General features: G+C 40.2%; 1 protein-coding gene across 2 annotated transcripts in view; it reads left to right on the top strand.

Moving 5' to 3' along the window:
- Positions 1 to 18,530, top strand: part of WDFY4 (WDFY family member 4) — a 133,828-nt gene that overhangs the window by 72,311 nt on the left and 42,987 nt on the right. For both annotated transcript variants that reach the window (XM_071748783.1, XM_071748782.1), the window contains exons 41-48: positions 1,752 to 1,829; positions 2,712 to 2,915; positions 3,725 to 3,776; positions 5,185 to 5,351; positions 14,165 to 14,313; positions 15,420 to 15,540; positions 17,072 to 17,157; positions 18,353 to 18,415. In XM_071748783.1, coding sequence (XP_071604884.1) covers positions 1,752 to 1,829; positions 2,712 to 2,915; positions 3,725 to 3,776; positions 5,185 to 5,351; positions 14,165 to 14,313; positions 15,420 to 15,540; positions 17,072 to 17,157; positions 18,353 to 18,415 — 920 coding nt within the window. The remainder of the gene's footprint in view (positions 1 to 1,751; positions 1,830 to 2,711; positions 2,916 to 3,724; positions 3,777 to 5,184; positions 5,352 to 14,164; positions 14,314 to 15,419; positions 15,541 to 17,071; positions 17,158 to 18,352; positions 18,416 to 18,530) is intronic.

Below are 18,530 nucleotides of genomic sequence, written 5' to 3'. Positions count from 1 at the left end.
AGCACTAGCTTGAACATCTCTGCTTCACTGTCCTATTAAATAGTGTATTCATACTCCAAGTCACTTGCTTCCAGAGGACTTAGGCTCCTAAATCTTAAAAAAACTTTTATAAATAAAGGAATGTCTGTCTCCAAAAAGGGGACATGAACTATTAATGTGTATGAACTTTCCTTTTACACATCTGTTGCATTAAAAGAGAATAAAGAGATTTGGCAGAAAATAAACTCCCCTGCAATCCAGCTAACCCTCAGATATTAGAGGAGCTGGGGGATGCTGGGCTTAGGTTCTAAGTGATGGTCAATTTATCTTTAGTAAGCCCGAAAACAAGGGTCTAGATGCACTACTAACACCATGCTAACCATGCAATTGTGTTTAATAGGAAATAGCACAGCCACAAATGAGAGTTCAGTCACGCTCAATAAGGTTTCTCACCACCAGGCTAATGAATAATGTGATTTATTAAAGCAACAGGGTACAAATTCTGTGGAGTTCCAGTGATAAATTTACTGTCTTCAAAGCACACGCAAAATACTTATGTTATGAATAAATACAGCATGGCCAAAAAGCCCACAAAGAAAGTAAGTGGCTCTATGGAGATTTCCTGGTGGGGCCAACCTGGCCAAAATATATGATTTTGGACACTATCATGCCAAAACCACACATGAGAGTGATCTTGTAGAGATTTATACTATTCAAGAGATTCTACAGATATTCATATAATTCCCAAGGAAACACTTGATTCAGTCGAATGGTCAAATCTTACCCAAATACCACCCCAATGGGAAGAAGAGAGGCTGAGCCTCTTGACTGGTCCCAGAAGTCAGGAGTATCCCTGAGATGGTATCTGCCCTGACATTCTTTCCCCTTTTGGCTGTTTTTGTAATATGTTACCTGACAGGTGGAGCTTGAATGACTCTAGTCAAGAATATCTTTATTATGATTGGTGCAAACTTCTCTCACTTCACATTTAAAGGTATAGTGTAGAGAAAATTCAGAGTTCAGTCTCTGAACTCTGAATTGAGGTGGTTGCACCTAGGAGGTGGATAGCTTTATGGATGGAGGTGTGTTGCATTATAATGAGCAAAGTTCACCTTAAGGACAGCATTTTGTCAAAGGGTGGCAGGTTGTTGGCCTGGAGTACCAAAAATTTACTTGATATTACTGCCACAGAGCATGGCCACAGCATCTCCACTTCACTCCAAGAAATTTCTTTTGGAGTTAGAACACCGAGTACCCTTGGTAGTGGCAACATGTGAGGTAGTCATGGTACACTAGCCACATTCCACCTGCTTCAAATGCTGTACCTTATATACAAATATAATCTAAATCAATTCTAGTGATTATTGCAATTACTCCATTACAGCAAGAAGCAGGTGTATAGTTATGGATCCCTTCCTCAGAGTCTCTATAATATGACGATTGTCTTTTATGCCACTTCTAGTAGTAACTAATTCAGCTTCAAAAACAGGAGCTTTAAACTGTGTTTGCTGTTTGCTTTCTCTTTCTGAGCAGTTCCATTAATGACCCTTGTTAATATCATGAATCTGGTTTTCTTCCTGGAGTAAGTGTGCAACTTGCTCTCAGATGATTACTTCATCACTGTAGAGTCTGGAGGGATGTTGGACATGCAGACGCAGATCATATTCCCAAATCATTCTTGTAGAAAAAGGAGCAACTGATGCCTGCTTCTACCCCTCATAGAGTTTACACCTGCAGCACCTTGGTGTCATGTGTTCTGATGTTTCTTCTAGGGATTTGTGTCATGTATGGAACAGTACCGAAGAAGTGGGCAGGAGCTGTATGCATCTTTGTACAAGAACCACATACAGGTAAAGAACAAGAATATTGTTTAACCTCTTTCCTTGCTGAAAGGATTCTCTTGGACTGCCCTAACAAGATAAGCATTTTGGAAGGGAGAGGAGTAGTATGCCCAATGAAATGCAGAGCTAATGAGTCAATATTTCATTCCTGACATCAGGGTGACATGGCATCACTTACCAGTCAGATTGCAAATCCTCACTTTATTTATTTTGTTTAAACTAATTGTTCCACTCTCACGGTGGCAGAAATTTAAGTGAGAACTTTGACCTTTTCTCTTATCATTCAGTAAAACTTTTCAAGAAGTCTCTAGTTCACAGCCATTAAAATCTCACAGATCTCTTTCTGTTTCAGAATTGGCCACGAGAAAGCAATAAGCTTTTAGTTCTTTTAAATGTTCACCTCTTGTCTCCTTTCAACTGATTCTTTAATGCCTCCCAACTCCCTGCAGACACCTCCTGAATAGAAATAATTAAATTTATGCCATACTTGGAGGGAGCACAGTACATTTCTGACTGAGACTTTTAGGTTGCATTTTCAGTGAGTATGGTTGTTACCAATTGAGACAAATATTTGCCAGGATAGAGTGAATAAAACCCCTGTGATCCTGTTCTCCTGACTCACAGATTTTGATTTGTAGACCTAGTGAAAGACACCATTTTCAAGGAGGCTGAAGTCTGTGACATGCTTGTAGTTGTTACTGTATCTTGTTTGGCTAGTAGCATCTCCCATAGAACATTTTCAGAGGTCAGCAGGGCCTCTGTTTGCTGGGTCTGCAACACCCCCTGTGCAGAGGTCGCATACAGAGTAGATCAGACTGAATCAGTGCGGTGGTGCCACTGCTGGATGGGAGAGGAGTGTGCAAAGGTGGCACAGAGGGTTCTCTCCCACAGATGCTGCAGTGTGATTATAACAAAGCAGCCAAGGACTGGATGATACTTGAGGAGCAACTTTTCTATGGAAGGGGCCTGTGGAGAGATGCATCACGAGCCCTAGAGCCACGATGGATTCTTGATTGTTTTGAAGGGCCTTCACGAATGAGGAGGAGGATTCAACATCTGAACACCCGAGTGGCAACAATACGAATGAAGAATGAGGTAAAAAGCCTTTGCAGGAGGTGTACAATTTCTTTAACAGTTGCTGGTGATTTTATACATACCTATTGCCTCTGGTTCTCATCAATATGCTGTGCCAGGCATAGAAAATCCACTGAACAGGTCAGGTTTTGAGAGAGTGAAAGGGTCTGCAATGTCTTTAGCAGCAACGCAATTATTTTCCCTATGTTCTGGTATCAGATCTCCCTGAAGACATGAGACTAAAACCTGAGCATACTTTTCTACTTGTGATATATCAATGCACTTCTGAATGTATGCAATGGAGTCCAGTTAGAAGGCTCCGCTGTCCTTTTAGTCTTAGTCTTTTTAGTCTTAGGGCAGCTAGAACTAGTAAACGGTCAAAAGAATTTCAGTGTTTTGAACTAAGCATTGAACTGTATGAGTGGGGTATTGACTACTGTCAGTCTCCATAGTGTCGAAGTGCCAAATCCTAGCAACCAGAAGATGATGCACTTCAGTATATCAGGAAGTTTCCACCTTTAGGACGTTTTCAGCTTTTATGTGAAGCTTGGATTCTGGATGTTTTCTGTAGACTGGGTGGTATGGTTTCTCTTCTTCAACTGGCCTCATGCACAGTTGTCTTTGAAAAGGAAGTACCCCCTCTGCTTAATTGTTGATGTTTTTTCTTATATGTAATTGTTTCTTTGAGTCCTTTTCAATGAGTTCATTTGAAATTCCAAGGCATTTATTTACAACTTAGCTCTAAATCTGTGATTTTCTCTGGAACAAGGTCCTGAATTACTTTTATTTGTCTGGATATTCCACTCTAGTCATACCCAGTCTCTTTTCAGGTTTTCCTAGCAAACAGAAATGAAGCAACCTCCCCTGCTGAAGTGAATCCAGGTAACCTTTTAGGTCTAAATATATCACGAAGAGAGTGGGCACAAACAGCCAGGGAGATTTGGAGTTCGTGTATGTAGTACCAGGTCAGAATTTCATGTAGTGGAAAAACCAAGTATCATAAGCACTCTGGGCTAAATAGACACTTGAACATCTGGGAAAAGACTGATGCAATTGCTATAGGTGGTATATAAAGTGTCTTCAGAGTTTGATGCTCTCTTTTTGACACGAGAAAGACCTGAAAACAAAAAAAGCTACATTGAAATGAGATCTTTGGGCATTCTTGTACATCAGAGAAGATCACAACTGCTTGAACTCTTAAAGAAAAGGGCAGCCTTCCCTCATGTTTTTGGTAGACACCCCAATTCTACCTCTGAAATAGCATTTAAAACCAGGTGATAGATGGCTCAGAGAAGTGGTAATAGGATTTGTAACTTTCCATGAATGTGGACAAAATAATGGAGAGCGAGAGGAAATCACCAAGAAAATTAACATGACAAATTGTTTTTCACCATTCAAAATAGAACCAAGTTTTTCAAAATATGATCTGAACATTTTTCAGTTTTCAAGGCCAAGTTTTCTGTTATGTGAGATATTGAAAGGGAGGGGATGGGACGTATAGAAATTAATAGTTTTTCAGAGAGGGGAAAAACCCAGACCACTGAGAATGAACTGTGGTCTAGAGCTGTCAGCCAAGTCAAAGGCTATGGATTTCAGACTTGTGTGGTTGTTTCCAGTAAAGCTTCCAGTGTATGCTGGTGGAAGCAGGTAGTATTGTTGGATACTTTTTAGTGTGTCAGGGTCCAAGTATGAAATGAAAGTGGAGCTTGCTCTAGACTTCAAACAAGATTGAAGTACCTTTTAATTTCTGTATGAAAATGTTTACAGTTTGCCTGGATAAGAAAGCTGATCATGCCTTTCCAACTGTGTACAGTACAAAAATTTGCAGAACTTGTGACACAAATTGGGGAAGATATGAGTGGATTGTTTCTCCTTCAGTTTTCTTAAGATCCTGCTGTGCACATGTTCCCAATGGACTATAATTTTTAGTTTTTCCTAGTTTTATGTGGGTATGTGAAGAGATTCTTCTTTTTTAAATTATTTTTTTTTATTGTTTATCAGACCATCAATCCAACACAGTGCAGAAAGGAGACTAAATACATTCATTCAACATGTTTGAATTTTTATTAATTATAGGAATTTAGGTTGAATTCTGACTGAGTACAGCTAACTCTTTTTGGTTCCCTGAAATAAGCATCCTTCTTTAGCAGTCACAGATTTTACTTTTCTCGACTGTCTTTTTACAAATAAATAAATAAATATCCCAAGGTAGAACACATTGGGTGAAATTGCACATGCTGGGTGTCATCTGTCTACAACCAATAATGTAGTTTCTTTTATCCTGATATAGGACAGCTGACGTTAAATGGAGCAGAAAGGGATGTGGATAAGAAGGGATCAGACTGTAACCAGCTAACATTCTTCCCTGCTCTACATGAAAGTTTCCATTCAGAAGACTTCTTGGAACTCTGTGTGGAGAGACAAGTTATATTGCAGGAGTTCGCAGAGAATGAAAAGGTAGGAAAGATAAACTAGATACTTTTTTTTCTGGGAAGATGGCACTTTGGATGTGGAGAGCAATCTTTTCCTTTCAGTTTGTGGTTCAGGTAGATTCAAGCCACAGTAAACATCGTCACTGTCTGTTTCCTTAGAGCACTTAGAAATTTTCAGCCTTTTTATGAACTCCTCTATAGACCTATTATTGAAGGGCACTTAACATTAACTCTTTGAAGTAACACAAAAAACTTCTGGCATGCAATCAAGGTATTATTGTACCTGTGAGAGAGTAGTCTGAATTTGCCTAATACATAGAAAATGATGAGATTCTGAGAATTCCTATGCTGCTTCCCCATCTTTATTCATGCTCAAAGCAGTGTCTGGATCATATTTATTTGTTATCTCTGAAAAGGTATGCATATGTTGTCTGGGTTGCCAGCTCAGTGGTGTCTAAATCTTTTCCTGCCTAATACCAGAAAATGTTTACTTCTCCCCTTCACATACCATTTTCTTCTCTGCCTCTCCATGAATACTAGGAATATTCTTCCCTCTAAAACCATGGAGACTTCCCTGCTCCCTGTTTGATGCTTCTACTGTGTGTCATCTGGTCAAAATAATGCTGTTACATCTTTGTCCTTGTATTGGACTGGGTGCCCTCCTCCCAGGTTTCTTGTCAACAGAAGCAAGATGCAAGTTCAGGAACTCTGGAAAAGTACATGAGCTGTGGACTAAATAAGTGTGTCTCTGTTAGGCAGACAGTAACTTTGGTCTGGTATATTCAATTTAATTCCTTTGCTCAAAAGACAGCAACCTGCCTTTACTTTTAGCATAGCCTCCACAATAGTTACTCCAAATCAAAGCCCTGATGTGCAAATGCACTGCTCATAGCCATTTTCTGCAGGACTTTGTCATGAGGAGTAGACCTGGCCTCATTCTCTGATCTTTTGCAGTGTACCTGTGTGTTCCAGTGGCATCATTTCCTCTGCTGGCCCAAGAGCGAGCATTCCAGAGGGGAAGCCAAGGGTCAGACTTGGAGTATTTGAACTTTGCCACAGAGCACTATGATATTTGTACATAGATAAAGAAATGATAATTTTACTTTTGTATCTCAATACCATCATCAAATTTTCTTGATGCTTTGCCAATGGCCGGGGGCCACATCTGTGCTTTTTAACACGGTGGCTTCCTCATGCTATTAGGGCTGTTAGTACACTGTCTATACAACATAATCCATTTCCCTGCCTCTTCTTGTTTCTCCCCCCCCCCCCCCCCCCCAGTACCTCTTCACAGAAGAAGGAGACAAGCATGAAAATTTGAGACATGTTTTCTGTGTGCTGATTTCATTTTGAGCCTTCAGGCTGTCTCTTCTCCATGTAACTCTGCAGGAAGCTGTCAGAAATGCCAGGCGTGGTTTTTTTCCAGTGGCAGGCACTGTGTTGCCCGAGCTGACAGAAGTATTAAAAACAGCAGCAGGGGGTGACATTGGCTGTCCTGTGCTCACTTAGTGCTCTGCAGTCCTGCCTTGGAAATGGCTGCCCTGTGAGCTATGTGCACTTTCAGCAGGCAACTGGAACCATCATCTTGTCTACTGTACTGCACAAAAAACTCATTGCAATGCTTTGGCAGGTACTAGATTGCTTTCTCTAAGACAAGTATAGCCCTTCTCTGGAAAGTGGTCACTGTTTTAAGATGTCACTCTGCTGGGTTTTTTGCATTATTTTTAAAGAGATACTTTTGTATGTATTCAGATATGTGAGATGGCTTTTTGCAGAAGCAGCAGATGAAATGCTGTTGATATTTGCTGTTAGGTTCAGAGTTTATTCTTAGCAAGTTTGATCAGGAGAATATGGTTGCAGGTGTCATGATAAAGTAATCTAGTCTTTTGGTTTATCTTGCTTGCCAAATAGACTAGAAAAAATTCATAAGCACTTCTGCAAAATTAATTTTAAGTATGAAACAAGATGTGTTTATTGCTTGAACTAACAGAGAAAGGGACTATAAAAGAGAAAACAAAGGGATTCAGATTTACTATGGCCTAAGGCTTTAGTGTAAGGCTACTGAGAGCAGAGAGTGAAGGTGAGAGTCTGACAAAATGGAGATTAATCCTATGAGGGTATACTCATACTCTGTGTTTGAGCAACACCCAGATCATGCAAAGTACAGCCTTTAGATATGCTCTTTCTTTGTTGCTTTTTTTAGTGTGCTAAACTACCCACAGAGGAACATATTTCCCAGATTTCAAAGTCAAACAGCCTGAATTTAGGAAATGTCAGAAACAAAGAAATTATAGCCAGATATATGCAGTTAAAGTCTCTTCCATCCAGGATTCTTTAAATACATATAATTGCACCCTCTGTATTCTGTAGCTAGCAGGAATGCTATAGACTCCAGTCATCTTCCTCACGTAATGTTAATTTGTCACTAGAATATGTCCACTCTGAGCAAGCACTGTGAAAAAAATAGTGTTTAATCATGAAGCTACATGGTAATATTGCATATACAAAGGGGCTAAATTTAATCTGACTTTTGAGGAGATGACTTTGTATGACTTTGTAGTCATAATAATGCTGTCTTAAATTTTCTGTGACATTCCCAAACCTTGAAAATGCAAGCCTCTGTCAGGCCTCCCAGGAACAGCCAGTCAGCAGCAGAACTGCTGAAAGCTATGGGTATGACATTGGCATCTCCTGGGAAAAAGCAATTTTAGTGTCTTCCAGGCCCTTATAATGGCCTCTGACAAAGTGGCAGCTGGAGGAGACAGTTGGAGTTTGTTATGATCCTGGATTTGGGGCTGTACTATAGAGAGAGGAGGTTCACAAATCTCCACCATATGTCCCAACTCTAAATTTGGAAGAGATACTGAGTGTTGAGGTGAGCACCATTTCTTACTTGATTATTTGAAGTTTAACTTCAGCTATTTTGTCTCTTTCAGCTGCCCCTGCACTACTGCTATGTTTGAGCTGTCTGTCCCATTCTCCTCACCTGCATAGTGCAGCCTTCAGTTTTCAGGGTTCTTGATCTCATTCTGTTTTCCTTACCCAGGGAGCCCTAATCTTTCTTCTACAATTACTTTACATGTAGTGTCATTTCCTGTGATATTAGGCTTCTTATTATTCTTTCTGTTTGCTTCTGTATTATGGGCCAGTTTTCCTCTAGTCCTTATCAGCTTTCAGTGATCTGCTAGGTCCAGTTCTAAAAGCCAAAAAACTTGTATGAAGTCCTGGTAATATGCAAAACACAGAGGGCCAGTGTTGTGTTTTGGCTCTGTGGAGGTATTTAAAGTAGTAAGTGGGTATTCAGAGGAGCTGTATATGTTTGTGCTTCAACTACACACTGAGTACAAGAGATGGAGGGTGGAGGTTGTTGTTTGCAGACTAAAGAAGAATGGTAGACTGGTAGTTGAGATTATGTTGCTTCACATTATAGATGGCCTCAGCAGGGACCATTTGTGAAAACTGGGCAAAAGGACTGCTATTAGTGTGCTTGGGAAAAATATTACTTTGATCCCAAAGCTGGGAATTTAGTCACCTCACCACTGAATTTTTGGAACTGATGCTGTGCTGTCAGCGTAGAGTCATATCTATGTGTGTATGTCTAAATCACAAGACTTTTTTTTTTTTCCTGCACACAGAAGTTGATGTATGTAAATTCAGTAGATTAAGCAGGCTGCAGGTATAGATTTAGAGATGTTGCTGTCAGGGCTGTGTTTTTAGAAGCTGCTATATTGTTATTACTCCAGCACTTTGGTTACACATTTTGCAGAGACTCCTCCTGAGGCTGTAATTTGTTCAGGTGAAGGTTATATTTTGTGTATATCTGCAATATACTGGGACTGCACACAATAGGCATGGAAGGAAGAGGTTATATGTGATGTGGGTGATGTTTTACAACACATTGTGCTGCAGAATTCCACAAAAGAAATGGAAATAGGGTCGGTCTTGACCTGATCTATCAATTTATCTACCAAAAGCCAGAACCAAACTTTTAAATAACCCTGGTTTAGCAGCAGAGAAGGGAGATTGGATTCCTATATCTGCAGCCTGAGTCTCCAGCTACATGATTGCCTTCCTAATCTTTACAAGCCTGAAGTAGTCCTACCAGGCTTTTGATTTGTGGTTAGCATGTAATAGATGAAGAATGTGTTACAAGGCTTTGGGAATTATTCTGGTGCAGAAATTTTGAAGAAAATTAAACCTTAGTTTGCCAGCAAGTCATTTGAAATGATAAGAATCCAATGGGGTAATGAACCTGAAGTTAACTAGAGAGCATCTGGGCAGAAATCTGGGAACAATACCTTTCTCTGAAGGAAAGACTGGAGAGAGAACAGGAGGTGCCAAGGACAATAATAGAAGGCACTAGCATAAATCAGAGGGAGCTCAATCCACGCCTGGGAGAAAGGACCTGGTTAAAGAACAGGCTCAATTGAGAAGGAGTAGTGTAGGGTTAAGCATTTAGGACTGACAGAACAGTGCAGCAGCTTTGCATCCACTTTTGCATCCAGCAGCATTTCTAGGGGCAGTTTACATACCTCACAGCTACGCAGGACACTAAGAGAGCCTGGGTTGATGGCAGCATTGTTACACTTCATCCCAGTGCAAGTATGCAACATACATACACTGAAATGCAATGGGAATGGGGATTAACCAGTGTGGCCAAAGCAGAGGCTTAGGAAGCCAGGTCTTTGGCACAAACCATTTCCCTTTTCTGTACCTCAGTTTTTCAGTTTCTCCTCTTCCATCCCTGCTGTAGGAGAAGGGATTGTAATTGCTACCTGACTGCAGTAAGAAGTTCACTTGGGGGTGCCTGAAGAAGGACAAGGTGTTGTAGGTTATTAGTCCTCTAATTTAGCTTATTTAGGTTTCTGTTAGATTAGAAAGGCTGCCTATGCTTCCCCAGCCTATGCTACTCTACCTGAACCCCAAATGTGCTACTAGGTGCAAAGGATAGGATCTGACTCATTGTGGAAGTGTCACAAAACAAAACAAAAAAAAAAACCCAAGCAAACAAACCCCAAAAATCAAACAAAAAAACAACCAAACAAAGCAAAACAAAACAAAACAACCAATCAACCAACCAAACAAAAAAACCCAAAATGGAGCAGCTTTAGTAAGATCTCTGCTCTTGTAGGCATGTTCTTTAACTGTGCTACTTGAGCTCCATGGATACCACTGAGTATTTCCACTTCATATCTGCTTCTGGGTGTTTTTTTTTTTTTGGTGTGAACTTGATGAAAACCATCTTTCAATTGAAAAGCTGTAGCTGCTCCCTGGATGGCCACAGAGTTCCTGACAAACCCCAGTGTCCTGACTACTACCTGAAGCAAGCACAGGTGATCCCCTAAGTTAGTTGCTTCCTGTAGGAAGATGCAAAAGGGAAAGAAGCATCAGACTTCACTGCTGTTATTCCTGAGAGAGTCATGGGAACAGGGGGCTGGGTTGGAACTTGAATGAACTGACCTAAGGGGAAATCTAAGGACTCATATTAGTTTTTGGCAGCATTCTCTGTTTGAGAGCAGCCTGGATGTGCAAGAGGTATGAGTTCTAATCCTATTAGAACTGGCTTTCAGATGCTATTATCAGCTAAGGGATGTCAGCTTCACAGGATGGGCTGGGACGGATGGCAGCTTTCATCACAGAAAGCAAAGACAGGAAGCAGTCCAAGTGCCCATGACAATGTGCAAGACAAGAACTTTCTTCTGCCACTCCTCCTTTCTTCTAAATATCTGATATTATTTCCTTGTATCAGCTGGGAATTTGTGAAAACCTGAGAAATGCACACTGAAGAAACACACATGGGCTTTTTGCTGAAGAAACATATATGTTGTTAAGAGAGGGAGGGTAGATGGAGGCCACCTGCAAGAAAAAAAGAATGTCTTCCAAAATGTCTTGAATGTCTTTCTGGGTTGTGACCACAGGGCTTGCTTTCTAGTGATTGCAATAGCTTTCTCAAGTCTGAGCAGAAGAAATTTGATCCAATGCTTTTAACAGTTCAGATGTAACCAAATTTGAGCCCAGAATTACTACCCCTAAGGACTAGGTCAAGTAGATTCAGTTTCTTTCAGTCACTGAGCAGCTGGACAGAATTAAGCAATCTGTCTTGTATTCTTCAGTTGTGATTAATGAGATGCACGTGTGACCATTTCGAAGTAAGATGAGACTTCACCAAGCAAACTACTAATCATTGCTGGAAAGGTTTTATGAGTGGCACAAAGTCAGTCCTGTATTGCTCTCACTTACCATAATAACATGTATCTGTTTCCCAAGCAAAAGCTGTGAAAGCAATGTATTTTATTTCATGTACTCCTCGTTATTTAGGTGGCCCTAAATAACCTTAACCCTAGTTTACTTGCAGGGCCTTTGTAGCTGATGCACCTTAGAATTCCTCAGTACACAAGGAGGAATGGCAGAAAGAGTACATAACTACAGGTTTCATCTCTGATTACTGATACAATGCTACTTGAATGTGTTGTTTTTATGTATACCATGCAAAGTGTCTGTACCTGGCTGAGCAAGGTATTAGAGATGACTGTGAGTGTTCATAGGGAAACATGATATGTGACAATGTGGAGGACAAACAGACTCAAGGAAGTCCCTAAGCCACTGGTTGCTGAGAAGATACATGAAGATTAAGAATGAGTCTGTTTCTAGCATGTTTCTTACACTCTTTCCTTAAGTTCCTGTTGCAGGATATTTGCCTGGATGGACCTCTGAACTGGCTTAGAGTAGTCATTTGTTTTGTCCCTATTCTGTAAAAATGTTATGCTACAGAAATTGTGTGGCATGGGTGTGTTCCGGTTACGGGGTTTTGGACTTTAATATCCTTGCATTGCATTTTTGCCTGGAAGGGCTGTGCTAACACTACTAGGGTCTCCATGAATAGACAGCCACCCTCCACTAGTATTTTTGAAAACTGTGAAAAGACTATTTGCATCTTCAGGCAGATAATTCCTACAGAGATTTGGCTCTTGAACTCTGAGAAAAAACAACTACTGAGTTGAAAAATTCCCAGTGGATCTAAGTTGTGAGTTAAAAATTCCAGGTTAATTTGCTCAGGAGAAAGAAAAAGAAAATGAGTCCTAGGATGTCAACGGAGGTTTTTTAGACTATTCCAGAATTTTTAACTAAAGCTTTAAGTCAACTAGAATCATAGACTCATATATTCAGACTGGCCTTCTGTATAATATAGGACAGCAGTGTCAGTGCAAGAAGCTTTGTGTTACTGAAATTTCAGTCCATTGTATGCTGGATTCAGCTGGCCACAGTGAGGTAGATACATAGAATGTTAGACCTTTTCTTTGCTCATTGTTCCATGGGATTGCTTTGAAGGATTTTTTCTACTATATATTGCACTGGGATCTAAGTAAAAGTGTATGTCTTTCCTCTGTGTTCTAATTATACCTATATTTATTATATGCCACTGTTTTCCTGTATGATGCTATGGAATTCACTTCTTTCTTCAATGTTTCAACCCCCTGTGGATATTGCTATTTAACAAGGTTTTGCAGTGATAACCCCTACAAAATTTGCAAGCTCTTCATGTTCTGTAGTCATCTTGCTAAATATAGTCACAGATACATGGGGAAGGAACAGAGTTAGTGGGGAAAAAGGGCATCAGACCTTCCCACTACTAGTAACACATATCAGTCATATGGTGATTTTCTGACTGGGTGTCAGAATTAGATGCAGAGGGAAACATGGTGACTAAGGATCAAGAAAAGGCTGAAGTATTTAATATTTTCTTTGCCTCAGTCTTTAATAGCAGGAGTAGTTGTTCTCCGGGCACACAGTTCCTTAAGGTAGAAGACAGAGATGGGGAACAGATTCAGCCCTATGTAATCCATGAGGAAATGGATTATGGACCTGCTTCATTAGTTAGACACTCATAAGTTGATGGAGCCAGATAGTTTACACCTTAGAGTGCTGAGAGTTGCCAGGTGTGGTTGCCAAGCCTCTCTCCATCATCTCTCAGAAGTCCTGGCTAACTGGGGATGTCCCATTGGACTAGAGACTGGAAAATGTGATGCATTGATTGACAGTCAGCTGAGTATGAGCCAGCAATGTGCCCAGGTGGCCAAGAAAGCCAATGGCATTCTGGCTTGTATCAGAAATGGTGTGACCAGCAGGACTGGGGAAGTGATCCTGCCCCTGTACTTGGCACTGGTGAGGCCCCACCTCGAGTACTGTGTTCAGTTTTGGGCACCTCAGCACAAAAAGGACATTGAGGTGTTGGAGCAGGTCCAAAGAAGGGAAACACAGATGGTGAAGGGTTTGGAAAACATCCCCTCTGAGGAGCTGCTGAGGGTGTTGGGACTGTATAGTCTGGGGAAATGGAGGCTGAGGGGAGACCCTATCACTCTTGACAAATACCTGAAAGGAGGTTGTAGCAAGAGTGGGGTTGATCTCTTCTCACTGGTGACAGATAACAGGACAAGGGGAAATGGCTTCAAGTTGTGTCAGGGGATATTTAGGTTGGCTATCAGGAGAAACTTCTTTACAGAGAGGGTTGTCAAGGTCTAGAACAGGCTCCCTAGGGAGGTAGTTGAATCTCCATCCCTGAATGTGTTTAAAAATCATCTGGGTGTGGTGCTTGGGGACATGGTTTAGTGGTGGGTCATCAGGAATAGGGTAATAGGGTTAGGATGAGGCTGGACTCAATAATCTTGAATGGTTTTTTTAGCCTGAGCAATTTTATTATTCTGTGTCTATAGATCTGCCAATCATGATGGCAGCTGTTTTAGTACAAGCATGTGTCCTTCTGCATCACTGGGTCTTGCTTTCTGCTGTCCCTGTTTCCTGTGTTACCCACTCCTGGCTTTATGTTTGCTTCCATACTAGGTCACATTCAAGTGCTCTGTGGCAGTTGTGCAGGGACATACAGCACAGGAAGGAGTGCTGCTCTTTGGCAAAGAACACTTCTACATCTGTGAGGGCTTTGTGTTATCCCCTCTAGAAGAAGTCTACTGTACACTTCACTGCTTATCCAGGTGAGTCATTCCTTCTACATGGACACCTGCATGGTTAACTTCAGCACTGGAACACGAATACTTAGAATTCTCAGAGACTTTGAGGTGATTTCAAGAGGGATACTAGTGCAGCAAGAACTTTGCCATCTTTTCAAGCTTTTCACAGAATTGTTTAACATATAACAGGAAATTCTTCACAGGCTTTGCAGAGGCAACAAGAACTCTCAGCTCCAACAGATGGAGATGGTGGGCAGCCTAACATGCACATTGCTGCTTTTCAGATTTTTTCAAATGCTGTTTATGTTTCTTTCTCACTGCTTTCCATCTTTTATTCAGTTATATGAAACAGTTATTACAAGAGCCTTTACCTTCATTGTTTCATTCTGTTTGTTTCTCCAAGGTAGAATCATAATTAATATTTGTCACACTGCTATTATCTTTGACTCATGATTTATTGAAGCTGATCAATGCTGAAAATGAGTCTGCTAGACTTAGTTCTTTGCACATACTGTGAGCTCATGTGCAAAGCTCAGTGGAACCATGAATAGTAACTCAGTGTTTTTGCTCCCTGATTGTCTGCTTTGAATATAAATATTACAAAGTCCAGTATCAGACAATCTGATCAAGTTAGAATTGATTGGACTGGGTCCAAGGTTGTTTTTCTAGGGGACTTGCTATGGCTTAGGCTGTAGATAGCAATTGCAGTACAGGTACACAAGTAATGTAATAATGAATTAATCACTTAAATATTTGTTCCAATTGTTGCTGTTTATAAGACCTGTGTATCCACATGATCCTTACTCTTGATCCAGGCTTTCAGGTTCTCCCTCCCAGCTCCTTTGCTATCTGCTTCTCAGACTTCAGTATGTGCAAAACATTGCTATCTGATTATTTGCAAGCAGTAACAATTCCCTTAGCCTCCAGGGGCTCTTCATTTTATTTTGGGAACTAGTACAAAATCTGCCTTCTGTGTTTAGCATTGTTTTCAAATCATGTGTGCCCCAGTTGATCTTGCTATCTCTTAGTATTTCTACTCTTCCTGAGGAAGGACTTGGCTGTTCATGAGGAGTCTCATGATCCTTTTCGCTTCAAATTCATTTTTCTTTCTTTGTATTTTTCTTTTCCAGCATAAGTGATCCATTTATTTTCAACTTATGTCATAAAGACCATGTTGTAGAAGACCAGAAGTGTTCCCGTTATTCATATCATGATATAAAGGAGATCCATCTGATGCGCTTTCTTCTGCAGGTAGGAACTAATATCCTTGGTCCTTTGAGGGAAAGCTGAAACAGCACCAATGGCATGAAACTAAAAACTACTTGTACAGTTTTTTACCAAGTCTGCTGAGGTTTCTTTGCTTGACTCCCAAAATGCCTTTGCTTCCACCCTTGCTTCATTGGTCTCTGGTAATGCAGACTCCTTTCTGTATTCACCTGAGTATTTAAGCACCTTCACTGGAGTGGTTGGCTTATCTGTTGTTAGGCTAACAATGTTCTTCACAGTTTATCTTAATGATTTTGAAAATAAGACTTGATGCCAGCTTCCTGTATTTTGATGGAAGCTCCCAATAAATATCTGATTTTCAGTAATAATCAGATCCCATAGACTTCCCTCAAATTTATACTGAGTATGACACATTTGCAAGACACTACTCTGTTTGGTCAGTTTTGGTCATGTGTTTTGCCAGCTCCTCCCTAAAGGAGGGTTGCAGGTGTGACCCCTTTACTCCTTTCCTGTAACATAAGATGTTCCTCAGAACCCAGCAGTGGCCCTGGTTCTGCACACCATTCTCCAGCTGTAACTATAACACTGAGCATTTTCAGTCTTAGAAGCAGACACTGACTGAGAAACTTGCTGTTAATTTCAACAAGAACAACTACTTAGAAAAGACTCAGCTGAAAGCAAAATTACAAGACAGAAAATTAGCTCTGTCCTGGCCCAGACCAGGACATACAATCTAAAGAGTACTAAAGAGTACACAGATTTCATTTGACAAAAATATGGTGGTTTGAAGCCATTTTATTATTTTTAATCCCTTTCTGGAAGGTTGATATTCAACAGATAATTAAGAAAACATTCATAAAATTCAAAAGTTGGAGAAAAAGGGGATGAAAATTTTCTTATGTCATGTAGTAAGGCACTCATCCATGACTCAGCCCTGGTTTATTTTAGATTTACATACATATGAAAAATGGACAATTTTAGTAAGTGAGAATTGCTTCAGGTTATCTCAGTGGTTAGGTCTCCAATATGTGGAGACATTGAGGAAAAAAAGGGGCTGAAGTTTTCAGCTTTAACTATTTCAAAACTTTAGTGAGGAACATCATCATCTTCTCTTCCTCTGCTACATCTAGTCAGGAGAAATTTCCTTGTTTTTTCTGTTGAGCTCACTATTAATTTGGAAAGATGTATGGCTTCTTTCTAAATTAAACTCTCTTTTAGCATCCCATCTTCATGTTAACTTTCTCACCTAATTAGAAGATAATGATACAAGTGTCTTGTTGATCATACTGAGATTTCATGACAAAAATGCTTTAGAAACAGCAAGGGGAGGTGGGTGATGGAACCAGTATCCAAAGTCTGGTTTTGCTTCAGAGAAGCATGACCATTCCTACTGCTGGAAAAACAGAGAAAATTATTCATATTTTTGCTACGATTCTTCACACTTGATGCTTTTTTTTTATAAAGCCCTGAAGAATTGGACAGGCCATTACAGACACTTTGAAGCACAAGGTTTTGCTGTGCAGGTCTTCAGACTGTAAATGATTTATCTTTCCAGGAGATCGCCCTGGAAGTATTCTTCAAAAATGGTTACTCCAGATTTCTTGTCTTCCATGACAGTGACCGAAATAAGATATTTAAGAGGTAACCACCACTTCATAATAAGATGTGAACACCCAGGTGACACACCTGGTCTATCACCTCTGTTTATCCTTGCATCTGTCTTTCTTGTGCTGTCCCAGGGTCTTTTCCTTTAATTATGGCCCCTTGGTATTTGATGGATTACAGTTCAGCAAAGCTCAGAAATTTTCCTTTACTGATCTGTGAATTCTTCAGAACATTTTATATCCTTTGATTTATCAAGGGAAGTAATGTATGTGGAGGACTTTCCTAGCACCTAGTCCTGTGTTGTATTTCCCTGCATCCCAGGAAACTGCAATCATAGCTGTGATAACGCAGTGGGGGAGCAGAGTAGAGGAGAATTACTTCCCTCAGCCAGCTGGTCATGCTTCCTTTGAATGTCAGGTTTATTTTCACTGTCCTTTGCACAGGAAAAATACTTCAATACATAGTACTTTCTATGATAAATTCTGCTTACTGGACTGAGTAATTAACTGTAACTAATTAACAGTGCTGTTAATTTATAAACAATCACAATTTCTTTAGCTCCTGAAATCACTACACAGTTTCTAATGGAGTATTGCTTAAAAAGTTGATGCAAATTTTACCTGTTTTTCCTGTCTAAACTGGATGCATAGTGCAGCTACTTAGAATCACAAGGTTCTACCCCAGACCTAGCTGCTTTATTCAGCCCTTACCTTTGCTATCTTCCAGGTCTAACATCTCTTCATGAAATCTTGCAGAGGCAGATCACGATAAAGTTTTGATCCTCAGCTGCCTGTATTGCCCCTCAGTTGAAGGTTACTAACCCTTTGTATTTCAAGGTTTTAATAAGTGTGACATCATAAACCTCCAATGAAAGCAAATAGGAATGACTGAAAAAAGTCATTTTTTGCTAGATAAATGTCTGAGTTCTCATTCTTTCATTTTATTTAATAACACCTTAAACCACCTGATCACAGGTCCATACACTCCTATAGCAATTCAAGGGCTTATTTGGGAAAGAAACTGCTTTTAATTTGCCCCTAGTCAACTTCTTAACATGAAATGTGTACTTCTGCCTTGCTGTCTTGCAGCTTTGTCCAGGGTTAAAGTCTCAGTTAAATGTGGTGGCACCCTTCAGGAATAAAGTTACTGGGAGGACATGACACAGATTATATACATATGTAGACAGATAATCATTTGAATAATTGTATATCTCCTTTCATATCTCCTGCAGATTTTGCTCTTTCCAACCTTCTTTGAAGTCAAAGGGGATAACAGAAGCGTCCCTGAATATAAGGTAAACCATGGGAAATGTTCAATTGTGTAAATAAATTGCACCTTGAAAAAAATAATCTAGGAACTTACCTGTTTGTGTTCCCTTTTTTGAAAATTCAAATGTGTCCTCAGAATTC

This window comes from Heliangelus exortis, chromosome 7, assembly GCF_036169615.1.
Source record: "Heliangelus exortis chromosome 7, bHelExo1.hap1, whole genome shotgun sequence".
In the NCBI taxonomy this organism is placed as follows: Eukaryota; Metazoa; Chordata; class Aves; order Apodiformes; family Trochilidae; genus Heliangelus; species Heliangelus exortis.
The sequence above is the reverse complement of the archived record's forward strand: the minus strand, read 5'-3'. Positions and strand labels throughout refer to the sequence as shown.